This window comes from Lynx rufus, unplaced genomic scaffold (assembly GCF_022079265.1).
Source record: "Lynx rufus isolate CCGP_SWC_20201006 ecotype Redwood Valley unplaced genomic scaffold, mLynRuf1.p SCAF_11, whole genome shotgun sequence".
Classification (NCBI taxonomy): Eukaryota; Metazoa; Chordata; class Mammalia; order Carnivora; family Felidae; genus Lynx; species Lynx rufus.
This window is the reverse complement of record NW_025814825.1, coordinates 11,553,623-11,566,497: the sequence shown is the minus strand read 5'-3', so window position 1 is coordinate 11,566,497 and position 12,875 is coordinate 11,553,623. Positions and strand designations below refer to the sequence as shown.

The following is a 12,875-nucleotide window of genomic DNA, read 5'->3' as shown; positions in this document are numbered from 1 at the left end:
GAGAGGGAGACAGAATCCCAAGCAGGCTCCATGCTGTCAGTGCAGAGCCCAACTCAGAGCTTGATCCCAAAAACTGTGAGACTACAACCTCAGCTGAAATCAAGAGTCAGAGGCTTAACCTACTGACCCACCCAGGTGCCCCAGCACAGAATAATTTCTAATTTAGTTTTGAATGCTCAACTGACACTCAAGTATTTATTAATCTCATTCAGAATACAAAAGACCATTCCAATCACAATCTTCACTGAAAATTCACCAAAGGCTTGCAATTGATCTTCAAATGAGAACAAGTTTTATGATAAACATTATATATAAAAAAAATTATTAGATTTGGGTCATCTCAAGTACATTTACAACAAAATGGAAACCCAGAATCCATCAAGTTAATGCAATCATTCAAAGTGATAATGGAAATCTACATTTTTTGATAAAGGAAAGATATTCAAGACACTATTCAGTGAAAAAGCAAATTAAAGAACAACACACATAATATGGTCTAAATACACATATACAAATTTGTCTGGAAAACTTTGTTGACCTTTACTTCATTCTGTTCTTTACTGCCTGACTTTTTTTAACAAACAATAGGTATTATTTTTATAAAAAATACAAAACCTTGGGAATGCAAGCTTGTGCAGCCACTCTGGAAAACAGTATGGAGGTTCCTCAAAAAACTAAAAATAGAACTACCCTACGACCCAGCAATTGCACTACTAGGCATTTATCCATGGGATACAGGCGTGTTGTTTCTTTTTTCAACATTTATTTTTATTTTTGGGACAGAGAGAGACAGAGCATGAACAGGGGAGGGGCAGAGAGAGAGGGAGACACAGAATCGGAAACAGGCTCCAGGCTCTGAGCCATCAGCCCAGAGCCCTACGCGGGGCTCGAACTCACGGACCGCGAGATCGTGACCTGGCTGAAGTCGGACGCTTAACCGACTGCGCCACCCAGGCGCCCCCAGGCGTGTTGTTTCGAAGGGACACAGGTACCCCATGTTTATAGCAGCGCTATCAACAATAGCCAAAGTATGGAAAGAGCCCAAATGTCCATCGATGGATGAATGGATAAAGAAGATGTGGTATATATATATACACCATATATATATATATATATATATATATATATATATATATACATACACACACATATATATATACATACACACAATGGAGTATTACTTGGCAATCAAAAAGAATGAAATCTTGCCATTTGCAACTATGTGGATGGAACTGGAGGGTATTATGCTAAGTGAAATTAGTCAGAGAAAGACAAAAATCCAAGGTCCAGATGAACATAAGGGAAGGGAAACAAAAATATAAAAACAGGGAGGGGGACAAAACAGAAGAGACCCATAAATATGGAGAACAAACTGAGGGTTACAGGAGGGATTCTGGGAGGGGGGGAAGGCTAAATGGGCAAGAGGCACTAAGGAATCTACTCCTGAAATCAGTGTTGCACTATATGCTAACTAATTTGGATATAAATTTTAAAAAATAAAAAATAAAACAAGTTATAACAAAAAAAATACAAAACTTCCGAGAGAAAAATAAAAACGCTGCCAAATGATAGCCCATTCTGGTGTTCTGCAGAATGACAGGGAACAAATCTATCCCAACACTATTCCACTCACACTTGCTTTCCTAGCATATTCATAGAAACCCCCACTTGCTCAGTACTATAAAGCGTAGAAAAGTGAGTACTTTCCAGGTGTTTCTAGAACTGCCATAGAACAAAACATCAGCCTGGGTTGTGCCATACCTGCTGCTTGAAATACCTTCTGTCTTCCTCATCAACAAGGACTAGATTCAAGAAGTACCTTACTGAAAATTTTTTGTTCACATCTCTCATTGTTGGAGTTGGGTCATATCCCGCTAAAAATAATCTTATTGGAATTGATTCACCTGAAAGAAAAGCAATTTCCATTTAATTCTAAAGAAGCATTATAAAGAAGACACTAACACTTTAGCTCTTCATGAGACGGCAGCATAACAGAAAACTTTAAACCAGGGTTTCTCAGACTTAGCACTACTGACATTTTGGGCCCGATTATTCCCTGTTGTGGGTGAGGTCCTGTGCACCGTAGGAATTTTAAGCATCATCCCTGGCCTCCACTCACTAGATGTCAGCAGCACTCCCCAAGTGTGGCAACCAAAAATAACTCCGGACAACAGCAAATGTCCTGGGGGGGGGGGGGGGAGCAAAACTATGCAAGATGAGAACCACTGCTCTGCAGTTGGAATACTGGATTCAGATCCCAGTTCTACAACCTACTGGCTGTGGGACGTTGGCCAAGTCACTTAACCATTCTGTTTCAAGTTCCTCATCTGTGAAATGTACAATACCAGTAATACCCATCTTGTAGAGACTTTGTAAGGACCATATGAGTTAATATATGTAAAAAGCTTAGAATGGTGCCAACAGATATGTCCTATTTTAGTAGTTTTGTTATTCTTTCATGAAGCTTACCATAATTTCTAACCACGTGTATAATTTCTTTAATACGAATTAACTAATTCATCCAAAACAACAAATGCGTTCAGAATGAGGATTGGTCATTCATTACCAAAAAGACTACTATTCGGATTCTCAAAGTTTCTCCTTTCCTAAGGGTAACTATTTGCATATTCTGTTAAGTCCTTTTTATGTAATACTTTTCTTGTGCACATCTATTTCCTGAAAGATATATGACCTATTACTTTACATAAAAATTTGTGGCTGCTGAAATTTTACAAAATAATGTTGCATCACAGAAGTGCACACACACAGGTCTTGAAGCTAGAAAGGCCTGGGCTCTAACTCCAACTCTGCAATAATTAGCTATTGAAGGAAACCAAATTATTGCACCACAAAATCTACCTCTTGGACATAAAATTATTTTGAACTGCAGGCAATTAGGAAGCAGCAAAAAGCAGAAAAGGCTCCCCATTTTCTGCCTAAAGGCAGGATATAAATTGTCCTTTTAATGAAGACAGAGTCTTACCAGCCCAAGGACGGCTGATGAAGAATCACAAACAAACCTTACTCCATTAGTTTCCTCCCATATATTTACCTTCCCACAGTCTACCCTAACTTTGGAAGCCTAAAACTGCTCTGCTTTCCTTTGTCTGGTCATCTCTCCAAATTTATTGTTCTTTTGAAGATGTTATATAAGCTGAAATTTTAAGCTACTGGGTTTTTTTTAGTTTTTTTCAGTGTTTATTTTATTTTTGAAAGAGAGAGAGAAAGAATGCAGGCAGGGGAGGGGCAGAGAGACACACACAGAATCCGAAGCAGGCTCCAGGCTCTGAGCTGTCAGCACAGAGCCCCATGCAGGGATCACGAACTCACGAACCATGAGATCATGACCTGAGCCAAAGTTGGACGCTTAACTGACTGAGCCACCCAGGCGCCCTGCCAGTGTTTTGAGCTATTTGTGTTGAGGTTTCTCCTTTATGATGTCCACTGCATCCATTAGTAAATTAGTTATTTATCTGTCTCTCTGCTAAAGGGTCCCAGCTGAAAATCTAAGATGGGTAGAGGTAAAGTTCTGCTTCCCCTACACTATATCACCTTTAACAAGTTTTTTAAAGCTCTTTGCATCTCAGCTTCATCTGTGGAATAAGGAATACCATCACCTAACTTAAAGGAAACATTAGAGCACCTCAGAGTATAATGCCTCATGTACAGTTGGCACTCAGTAAATGAAAGCTACTTTTTTTAAGTAATTACTAACAGAGTGAGAAAAAAACAAAGACATAAATTTAAAATGATAAATCCTGGGGCGCCTGCCTGGCTCGGTTGGTGGAGCATGCTACTCTTGATCTTGGGGCTGGTAAGTAAGTTCAAGCCCCATGTTGGATGTAGAGATTACTTTAAAAAATAAAAAATCTTAAAAAAATAAAATGATAAATACTGGCTTCATTATCTTGGATACTGAAGATAATAATGGAACTGCTAGTTTTCTTGGATACTATAAGGACTACAAAATCCCACAGAAAACCCCACAGAAATTAATGCTCAGCTATACTGTAACTTGTATTTAATGAGTAAAAAAAAAGACAAACTACTCTAACAGAAGACAATCAAAATATTACAAATTCAGAACTAGAGAATATATAAATGTCTCTTCTAAATACTAAATTTAAACTTAGTAAAAAAAATCAAACCTTATTTCGGACCAGGAAATATCATTACAGTCATTCAGTATCTATACAAAGATGACCTTAAAAACAGTATTTTAAGAATCGTTTTAAAAATTCACAAATACTTCTATACTAAAAATTTTCAAACTAAATACTTTCAAACTAAACTTCCATGAACACATCTGCACTACCTATCACAAAAAGTAGTACATGGAAAGTATGTTATCTTACCTTTTACTGGTGCACCATCCATTATTTCGTATTTAGCAATTGTTTCTGTTTCTGTGGTGGTACTGGGTCCTAGCACAATAATGTAAATGACATTATGTTAACTATTTCCAGAATATAATTTCCAGCCTTATAACTTCGTATTTTCCAGCTACATTATTAATTTATCTTCCCATTTTGTGAAAATGTTATTCATTCTTTTCTATTTCTCCATGTACATTTATTTAATCTACTTATCACTCAACTGAATGATTCACTCCCTTCTTCCCAAACACATAGTTCAGAAAGAATATTCTTCAGAGTTCCTTCAATCATTTCTAGTATCTACCAAAATAGAAACTAACAATGCACATCAGAAATAACCACTGACATGTTAGTTTTCTCTGCAACATCCAAATTGTTTTCTTTCATAACACAGAGAAAACATCAAACTGAGTACCTGATTGACATAATTCTTTTAAATTTGGGTATTTATCTTCTAAGAGATTATTTGATCCCAGAGATTTTTAAAAAGTCAAGATACAGCAAGTGAAAAAAGTATACGAAAGCATATATTAATGATCCCATTGTTCTAAAATACCCACAATATGCAGGCTACATCTTCTGAATAATGAGTACAGATTATTTTCTATTTAAACTTTTATAGAATCAGACAATTTTTATAACCAGAAAAAGTATTTAAATAATTTCTTTTTAGACAAAAGGGAACCCAACACTTTATTTTAATATCTTTAAATCACTTAAACTTTTATTAGTAGGTGAAAATGGAGATTAAGATATCACAGATGTTTCTAATTATGACAATTATAAATTCTTAAAAAGTGTCGCCTAGGGGCACCTGGGTGGCTCAGGTGATTAAGCATCCGACTCTGGATTTCAGCTCAGGTCATGATCTCACTGTTCTGGGAATCGAGCCCCATGTCAGGCTCTGCGCTGACAGCACAGAGCCTGCTTGGGGTTCTCTCTCTCTCCCTCTCTCTGCCCCTCCCCTTCCTGCATGCTCTCTCTCTCAAAATGAATAAATAAACTTACAAAACAAAGTGCTGCCTAAAATTATTTTCAGCAAAAATCCAACAAAGGAGACAAATCTATACACTAATTAAAATTAAAAAGCAGTTATAAATAATTCTGGGGCAACTGGTCAGCCATCTGGAAAAAACTAAAGTTGGATCCATACCTCATATCTTAATCAAGACAAATTCCAAAGAAATTAAAAATTTAAACAAAATCCCCAGACTATATTATTTTAGGAGAATCAAACACAGAAAATTATTTTCAGAACCTCAGTGTGAAAAAGGCCTTTCTGTGGCATAAAACCTAGAGTCTATAAAAGGAAAAACTGGTAAATCTGACTACACAAACATCAAAAATTTCTACATGGCAAAAACCATCATAAGCAAGACAAACTGGGAAAAGTTTTGCTGCTTTTAATACAGAAAAAAAAAAAAGCTGATTTCCCTAACATATACAGAGTTTCTACAAATCAGTAAGAGACTAATAATAATACAGATGGTGCAAAGGATATGGATGGGCAGTGTATACAGAAAAGAAATAGCTTTTACACACAGGAAAAGATGCTCACCTTCATTCAGAATGAGAAAACTAAAACTACAATGGGGAACCTTCTTCCCCTACCCATTATGTCAGCTAAAAATTTTACAATGTTGTGTTGGTAAGAACAGGAGGAAAGAGGCACTTTTCTACATCCTTGCTGGAATGTAGAACCCCTAAAGAAGACAAACTGATAATATGTATCAAAATCACAAATGAATATACCCTCTGAAATAACAATTCAACTTTTAAGATTTTTATCTTGCACACACACTTGCACACATGTAAAATGACATTATTAAGTGAAGGAAATGACTGGAAACAACCTGTAGCAGACCAATTAAGTTCTATATATCCATAGAAAGAATACTATAAAAAAAGATGAGGAAATATTCTATCCAGTGATATGGAGAGATCTCTAAAATATACTGCTAGGCGAAAAAGCAAAGCATGTATTGTACATAAACATTTAACTAAAAGCAGGGGGAGGGTATAACATAGAGGCACTTATTGTATATGTATAAATATCTAGAAGCATTTTAAAACTTATATGACCTATGAGCTGAAATACACAGACACTTTTTACTGTATAGTAAAACTTTTTACACTTTATTTTTGAAACGTGTGAATTTATAACCTACTAATTTTGATGCTTTTTAAAATATTTATAAAAATTAATTTCTAAAAGGCATGATTATTAAACAATACTAAATATCAAAATTTGTATCCAATGTGTATATTTACTATGTTTAAACAATATTTTAAGATTTTTAAATTTCAACCAAAACAGGAATTTTAATTCAAATATTTTTTTTGACTTACCAATTCCTGTGATCTCTTTTTTGATCAGTTGCAACTCCATATGTTGGATTTTTATTCTTACTAATAAAAAGTAAATTTTCCCAACAATCACATCCTTTAAATGATACCTTTGGGGAAAGAATATACCTCATTTACTAAATATCAGTTTAAAAAACAAACAAAAAGAATGAAATATGTCCTGAAAGGCTTTAGCAGACATCTTTAGGATAGTAACTATTTAAGAATACCATTTTGGGGGCGCCTGGGTGGCTCAGTCGGTTGAGTGTCCAATTTCAGCTCCATGAGTTCAAGCCCCACGTCGGGCTCTGTGCTGACAGCTCAGAGCCTGGAGCCTGCTTCAGATTCTGTGTCTCCCCCTTTCTCTGCCCCTCCCCTGCTCATGCTCTGTCTCTCTCTCTCTCTCAAAAGTAAAAAAAAAAATAAAAATTTTTTTTTAAAAATTAAAAAAAAAAGAATACCATTTTGACTCTTCATATTATTTAATGTTCCTTTTTTACAAAAAAGTATTTTATTATTTTACTATAAAATTAGGAAGCGGGGTGCCTCGGTGGCTCAGTCGGTTAAGTGTCTGATTTCGGCTCAGGTCACGATCTCACAGTTCATGAGTTCAAGCCCCGCGTCAGGCTCTGTGCTGACAGCTCAGAGCCTGGAGCCTGCTTCAGATTCTGTGATTCCTTCTCTCTCTGCCCTTCCCTGACTGACGCTCTGTGTCTCAAAAAATAAACGTTAAAAACAAAAAACAAAACAAAACAAAAAAACAGGAATCAGGCTTTTACTTGACTATCAATATACCTCAAAGGAAGAATTAGCCTGATTAACTGCAGGTCCTTTACTTAGAGCTTAGTTTCCAAAGAACTTAAGCGCAAAAAATTAAAATTTTCATGCTTGCAATATTTATTTGGTGTATCATGATGTTTCTGAACATCAAAACTCTGCACAAGAGTTTAGTGTCCTTACTCTAAGTGCTAGAATAGCACAGTTAACAAAGCACTTGGCCATAAAGAGACTCCACAGGTTGAGTCTGCTGCTGTGATATCTAGTCATCAAAGACCTTTCCCAAGTATTCTGAAATAATGTGGTAATAAACCTAGAAATTACTACAATACCCAGAGGGCTTTTTAACCTTCTCCCAGGTTTGGATCTCAAAATAATTTCCCAGGAATTGATCAACGTAATTATGTCAGGCTGAAGGGAGGCTTCCAGTGACAAGCTTTTAGGTCCTAAACAATTTGATAATTTTATTAATAATATGATTTGAGACCCTGAAGGCATGTCTATATCACATTTTTACTGATATACACTGGCGAGTGACAAGTAATAAAAGTCATTTAACAAAGGAGTACACAGGAAGGGGATAAAAGCATATATCCATTTCTTCAACAAATAAATTTTAGTGGAAAAAAAAAACAAATTAAAAGACATTTAAGAGTCAAACTACCAAATGAAATGTGTTTGGATACACTGGATTTGAACAAATCTTGTGTGGATACTGATTTGAACAAACCATGTGGGGGAAAAAGATATTTTATGAGACAATCAGGGAAATGTGAACACTGACTGGATATAGTATGGGTATTAGGAAACTATTAATATTTTTAGATATAACAGTATTACCGTTCTATTAAAAATGATACACAATTTTTATGGATGAAATTCCATGTCTGGAACTGGCTTCAATATAATCTATGAGGAGTGTGAGGGCTGGATACAGATAAAACAGACCTGACCATGTGTTCATAACTACTGGAGCTGGGCAATGGGTACCTGAGGATTCACTACAGTGTCCATATACTCTGGTCTATACTTAAATTATTCCATATTAGTTTAAAAAGGCATTAAATAGGGCGCCTGGGTGGCGCAGTCGGTTAAGCGTCCGACTTCAGCCAGGTCACGATCTCGCGGTCCGTGAGTTCGAGCCCCGCGTCAGGCTCTGGGCTGATGGCTCGGAGCCTGGAGCCTGTTTCCGATTCTGTGTCTCCCTCTCTCTCTGCCCCTCCCCCATTCATGCTCTGTCTCTCTCTGTCCCAAAAATAAAATAAACGTTGAAAAAAAAAAATTTTTTTAAAAAAAATAAAAAGGCATTAAACAATAAACAAAACAGAAGCCCATTTCTGTAAAAATGCAACATTATATAAACGTGATATATACCTTCCCCTCCCCCATGGAAAGGTACACAAGAGAATATTAAATGTGATTAAGTGGGAAAAATAATAGGAGCTCCTGGGTGGCACAGTTGATTAAGCGTCCAACTCTTGATGTCAGCTCAGGTCATGATCTCACAGTTCGGGAGTTCAAGCCCCGCATCAAGCTCTGAGCTGATGGTACAGAGCTTGCTTGGGATTCTGTCTCTCCTTCTCTTCTGCCCCTCCCCAACTTGTGCTCACTCTCGCATGTGTTCTCTTTTAGTTTTAAAAAGATAACTAGGCTAAAGTTATATCAGCCCAGTAAGGTAAATTTTTACAGACATAAGGTATTAGTTGCCCTCTGAGATGGTAAGATCCTCTACAAAAATTGACCGGGGCACCTGGGTGGCTCAGTCAGTTGAGGATCCGACTGTTGATTTCAGCTCACATCAAGATCCCAGGGTCATGGGACTGAGCCCTGCATCAGGCTCCGCACTGAGTGTGGAATCTGCTTGAGATTCTCTCTCTCTCCCTCTGCCTGCCTCCCCAACTTGTGCTCTCTTTCTCAAAAAACAAAAAACAGAAAACAAGCAGAGACCTATTAGGAATAGAATACAAAAGACACCTGCACTGAGTTAGAAGACGCCAAAAGTTTCTTTCTGTTCAGAGATTCTACTGGGCTGTTAACATCCGATTAATGTCAATTCTATCCTTACCCTGACCAATTTACAAAGACCTGAAAGGCTTGTTAATTTTCCCTGAACATTTAAGTTATCTGTTGTTAAAGGTACTTACTTTGATTTATTATATTCAAATTCTATGTGTAGACAATCTTCAATGCCCACTTCCATCTTAATAGAGTTGTTAACATCAGGATATGTGGCAAGCTGGTGAACAATAAGATCATATTCTTTTACCAAGTCTGTGAGTCTTCTTACTATTGTCACTTTAAGAAAATACCTATGAAGTTAAAGGAGAGGGTAAGTTAAATCTCCTACCATAAATTTCAGTGTCTTCAATAAGCAAACATTAACTGCAACTCAGCTTTCCTCCTTGCTGATCCTTTGGGATCAACTTACTTCATTTACGAATTCGAATTTTTAAATGCCCCCATCAAAAAAATACAAAGAACAATTTTAAGAATAGTGTACATACTTTTTTACACGCATTTGAAGTGCTATGGTCACACCTACTTGGGGAAATCTCTCTTTAGCACTTCTTAACCATACACTAAATGGGGTTTGTTGGGAAACTAATGGATTTTGAGGTAATTCTGTTTACCAGACAAAGAAAGTACCTAGGGGATGATTCATACAAAAGAAGTATATGACTAAACCAAACTTCTCGTGATGGGGTTCTCTAAATCTATGATAGAAGACTATTGTTACCTCAGATGAGCATTAGCTAGACAAAACAAAATATTTGGCAGAATTCCTAAAAATCTAAAGCCTTTCAGTCCAGAATTGTAATTAGAAGTTCTAATGAGAGGGGCGCCTGGGTGGCGCAGTCGGTTAAGCGTCCAACTTCAGCCAGGTCACGATCTCGCGGTCCGTGAGTTCGAGCCCCGCGTCAGGCTCTGGGCTCATGGCTCAGAGCCTGGAGCCTGTTTCCGATTCTGTGTCTCCCTCTCTCTCTGCCCCTCGCCCGTTCATGCTCTGTCTCTCTCTGTCCCAAAAATAAATAAACGTTGAAAAAAAAAAAATTTAAAAAAAAAAAAAGAAGTTCTAATGAGACATTCAACAGTAGCCATTACTTTCTGTTTTTGACACTATCTACAGTTGCTAATACGCATTCATACCTCAAGCGGACATTGGCACCGATGTAAGATTCATATGGCTTTTCAACTTGCATAAATTCAAAATCATAACTTCTGCTCTGAGTCAATTCTCCAGGCAAGGCTAGTTCTTTCACTAGGTTTACAAATTCGTGAGTATTACTCTTGTCATTGAAAAGTTCTAAGAAATTTGAAAAAGCAAAAACGACCAATTACATTTAATATCTGTTTCATTAAAACTCAAACTTCTACCTCCAAAGCAAATCATTTTTACCAAAATAATTAGTTGGATTTGTCTCTAATACACTAGAGCTATGATATAAATTCCATTATTCCCTTCATTATGCTCCACCTAGGCATAAAAAAATTCAAGCATCACAGCACAATGAAAATTTCTATTATTAATAACGTATTCATCCCTTTAATGTAGAGTTTGCCCAATCTGAAGCTGTTTTAATAGACACATTTCCAGCAATTATTTGAACCTCCTCCCCTCAAGGCAGAAAGCATTTATTGTTTTGCTTTAGTTAGGCAAATATATTACCTTGATAAAACTGTAATATACAAATACAAAAAACTTTTCAACTATCAGTGAATTACTAAAATTTGCCCCCTCAAATATAATCTCATCTGGAATAGATACAGAAACAAGTATCTACCCATTCCAATTTTGACACTTTAAAAATGTATAGAAAAACTTAGAAAGCTAGATTTAAAACCCAGCTATGTATACTGTATTAGAAAGACCCATTTTCTTTTCTCTTTTCTGAATCTGTAGTAGCAAAAGATTTATAGAGTTTAACTCCTACTAAATCAAGAATGCCTCTGAAATACATATACGGAAATATTTATGGAAGCTGATCTAAGTCAAGAAGAAATTACATCCCTCCTTTTCACATGGAATCTTCTGACAGGTGAGTCTGGCTACAGGCACACATTAGGTTAGGAAGACAAATGGCATGGGTAATTAGAAAGTGAAGGATGAAAGTGATACTGGAAATTGTAAAGCTGGTGAAAGATGTAGGCAGATGGAAATTTCAGTGAGTCAACTAATTTTACTTGAATTATTTCTCAAGGCTGGTAGCTCACCTAACTCCTTTCATTTTTAGTAACTAAGTTTAATAACAAATAAAGGCAGGTTGAGTCAAGTATCATTTAATACAACACAAAGAAACCTGCTTTAATGTTTACAAAATAAATCCTCTTTTATTATGCAAAATCAATTCCTTCCTTCCACAAAGCTAAGCTCTAATTCACATATGTAAGTGCCAAATCCAACCCTTTTCAAACTCAGTTATCATTAAAAAAAAAAAAAAAAGTAATACTATTTTAAAACTCACCAATTTGACCTACAAATTCAATTCTAATTCCTTGGTGCTCTAGCCTCTTTCCAGGTTGCTTAAAGGCTAGGTTTACCTGCCAAAACATGAAATTATAAAAGATGTTAACAATCCTTTGAGTGGGCCTACTAATAGATTCCTTCCAGATGAATGCAATATATGAGCCTTTCAGGTATTCATTTCTGAAGTTTGAGACACCACCACATACCTAGATCATGATGACTTTATAGCAGTAGAGAAGGTATAACTTATACAATCACTTATACATAAATTTAAAAGCACCTGCTTTGTTAGGAAGGAATCCTTTATAAGCTGGAGAACTATACTCAAATCAAAAAAAGGGAAAAGTTTCAACTATTCAAATGCGTTTTCCAGTCAAATAGTTAAACAATTCTACACAATACCATTTTAATGTAAGGTAATCACTAATTCCAAGAATTTACTTAAAAAGATCATTTTCAGCTCTTAGTAACCAAAAATATATTGTTATAATTCCTAACCTTAAAAGCCATGTTTATTGCCCCTGAATCTGCTACTCACCCTAAAAACAGAATTTCTAAAGATTTAAATTTTGAGTATGATTTATCTCACATATTTAAGTAAAATATATAATCTTTAAATTCCTAAATTCACATCTGCCAAATGGAAAACTTAATTTTATAAATTTTTAATTTGAATTGACAAAATATCCATAAAGTACATACATATTAAGAAAAATTTTTCCAAACATTAAAGGATTAGCTAACATATAAAAAAGCATACTTCCAGATGTATTCTTTACTATAAAAAATATTAACATGACTCAAAAAAGCATTTTTAATAATGCTTCTCGAAAGATAACAGTAATCAAGGGTCAATAAAAGCAGAGGTCCAATTACTTCTGTTTGAAAACTATATTAACTAAAATATTCAT

At 35.8% G+C, this 12,875-nt stretch overlaps 1 protein-coding gene across 3 annotated transcripts in view; it reads right to left on the bottom strand.

Annotated features, from left to right (window-relative positions):
• The window catches only part of VPS26A (VPS26 retromer complex component A), a 32,383-nt gene that overhangs the window by 1,970 nt on the left and 17,538 nt on the right, over nt 1-12,875 (bottom strand). For 2 of the 3 annotated variants that reach the window (XM_047072872.1, XM_047072874.1), the window contains exons 3-8: nt 11,963-12,038; nt 10,647-10,803; nt 9,644-9,808; nt 6,726-6,832; nt 4,356-4,424; nt 1,762-1,904 (exon numbers count right to left, since the gene is read on the bottom strand). In XM_047072872.1, coding sequence (XP_046928828.1) covers nt 1,762-1,904; nt 4,356-4,424; nt 6,726-6,832; nt 9,644-9,808; nt 10,647-10,803; nt 11,963-12,038 — 717 coding nt within the window. The remainder of the gene's footprint in view (nt 1-1,761; nt 1,905-4,355; nt 4,425-6,725; nt 6,833-9,643; nt 9,809-10,646; nt 10,804-11,962; nt 12,039-12,875) is intronic. The other variant, XM_047072873.1, reaches the window with a different exon arrangement.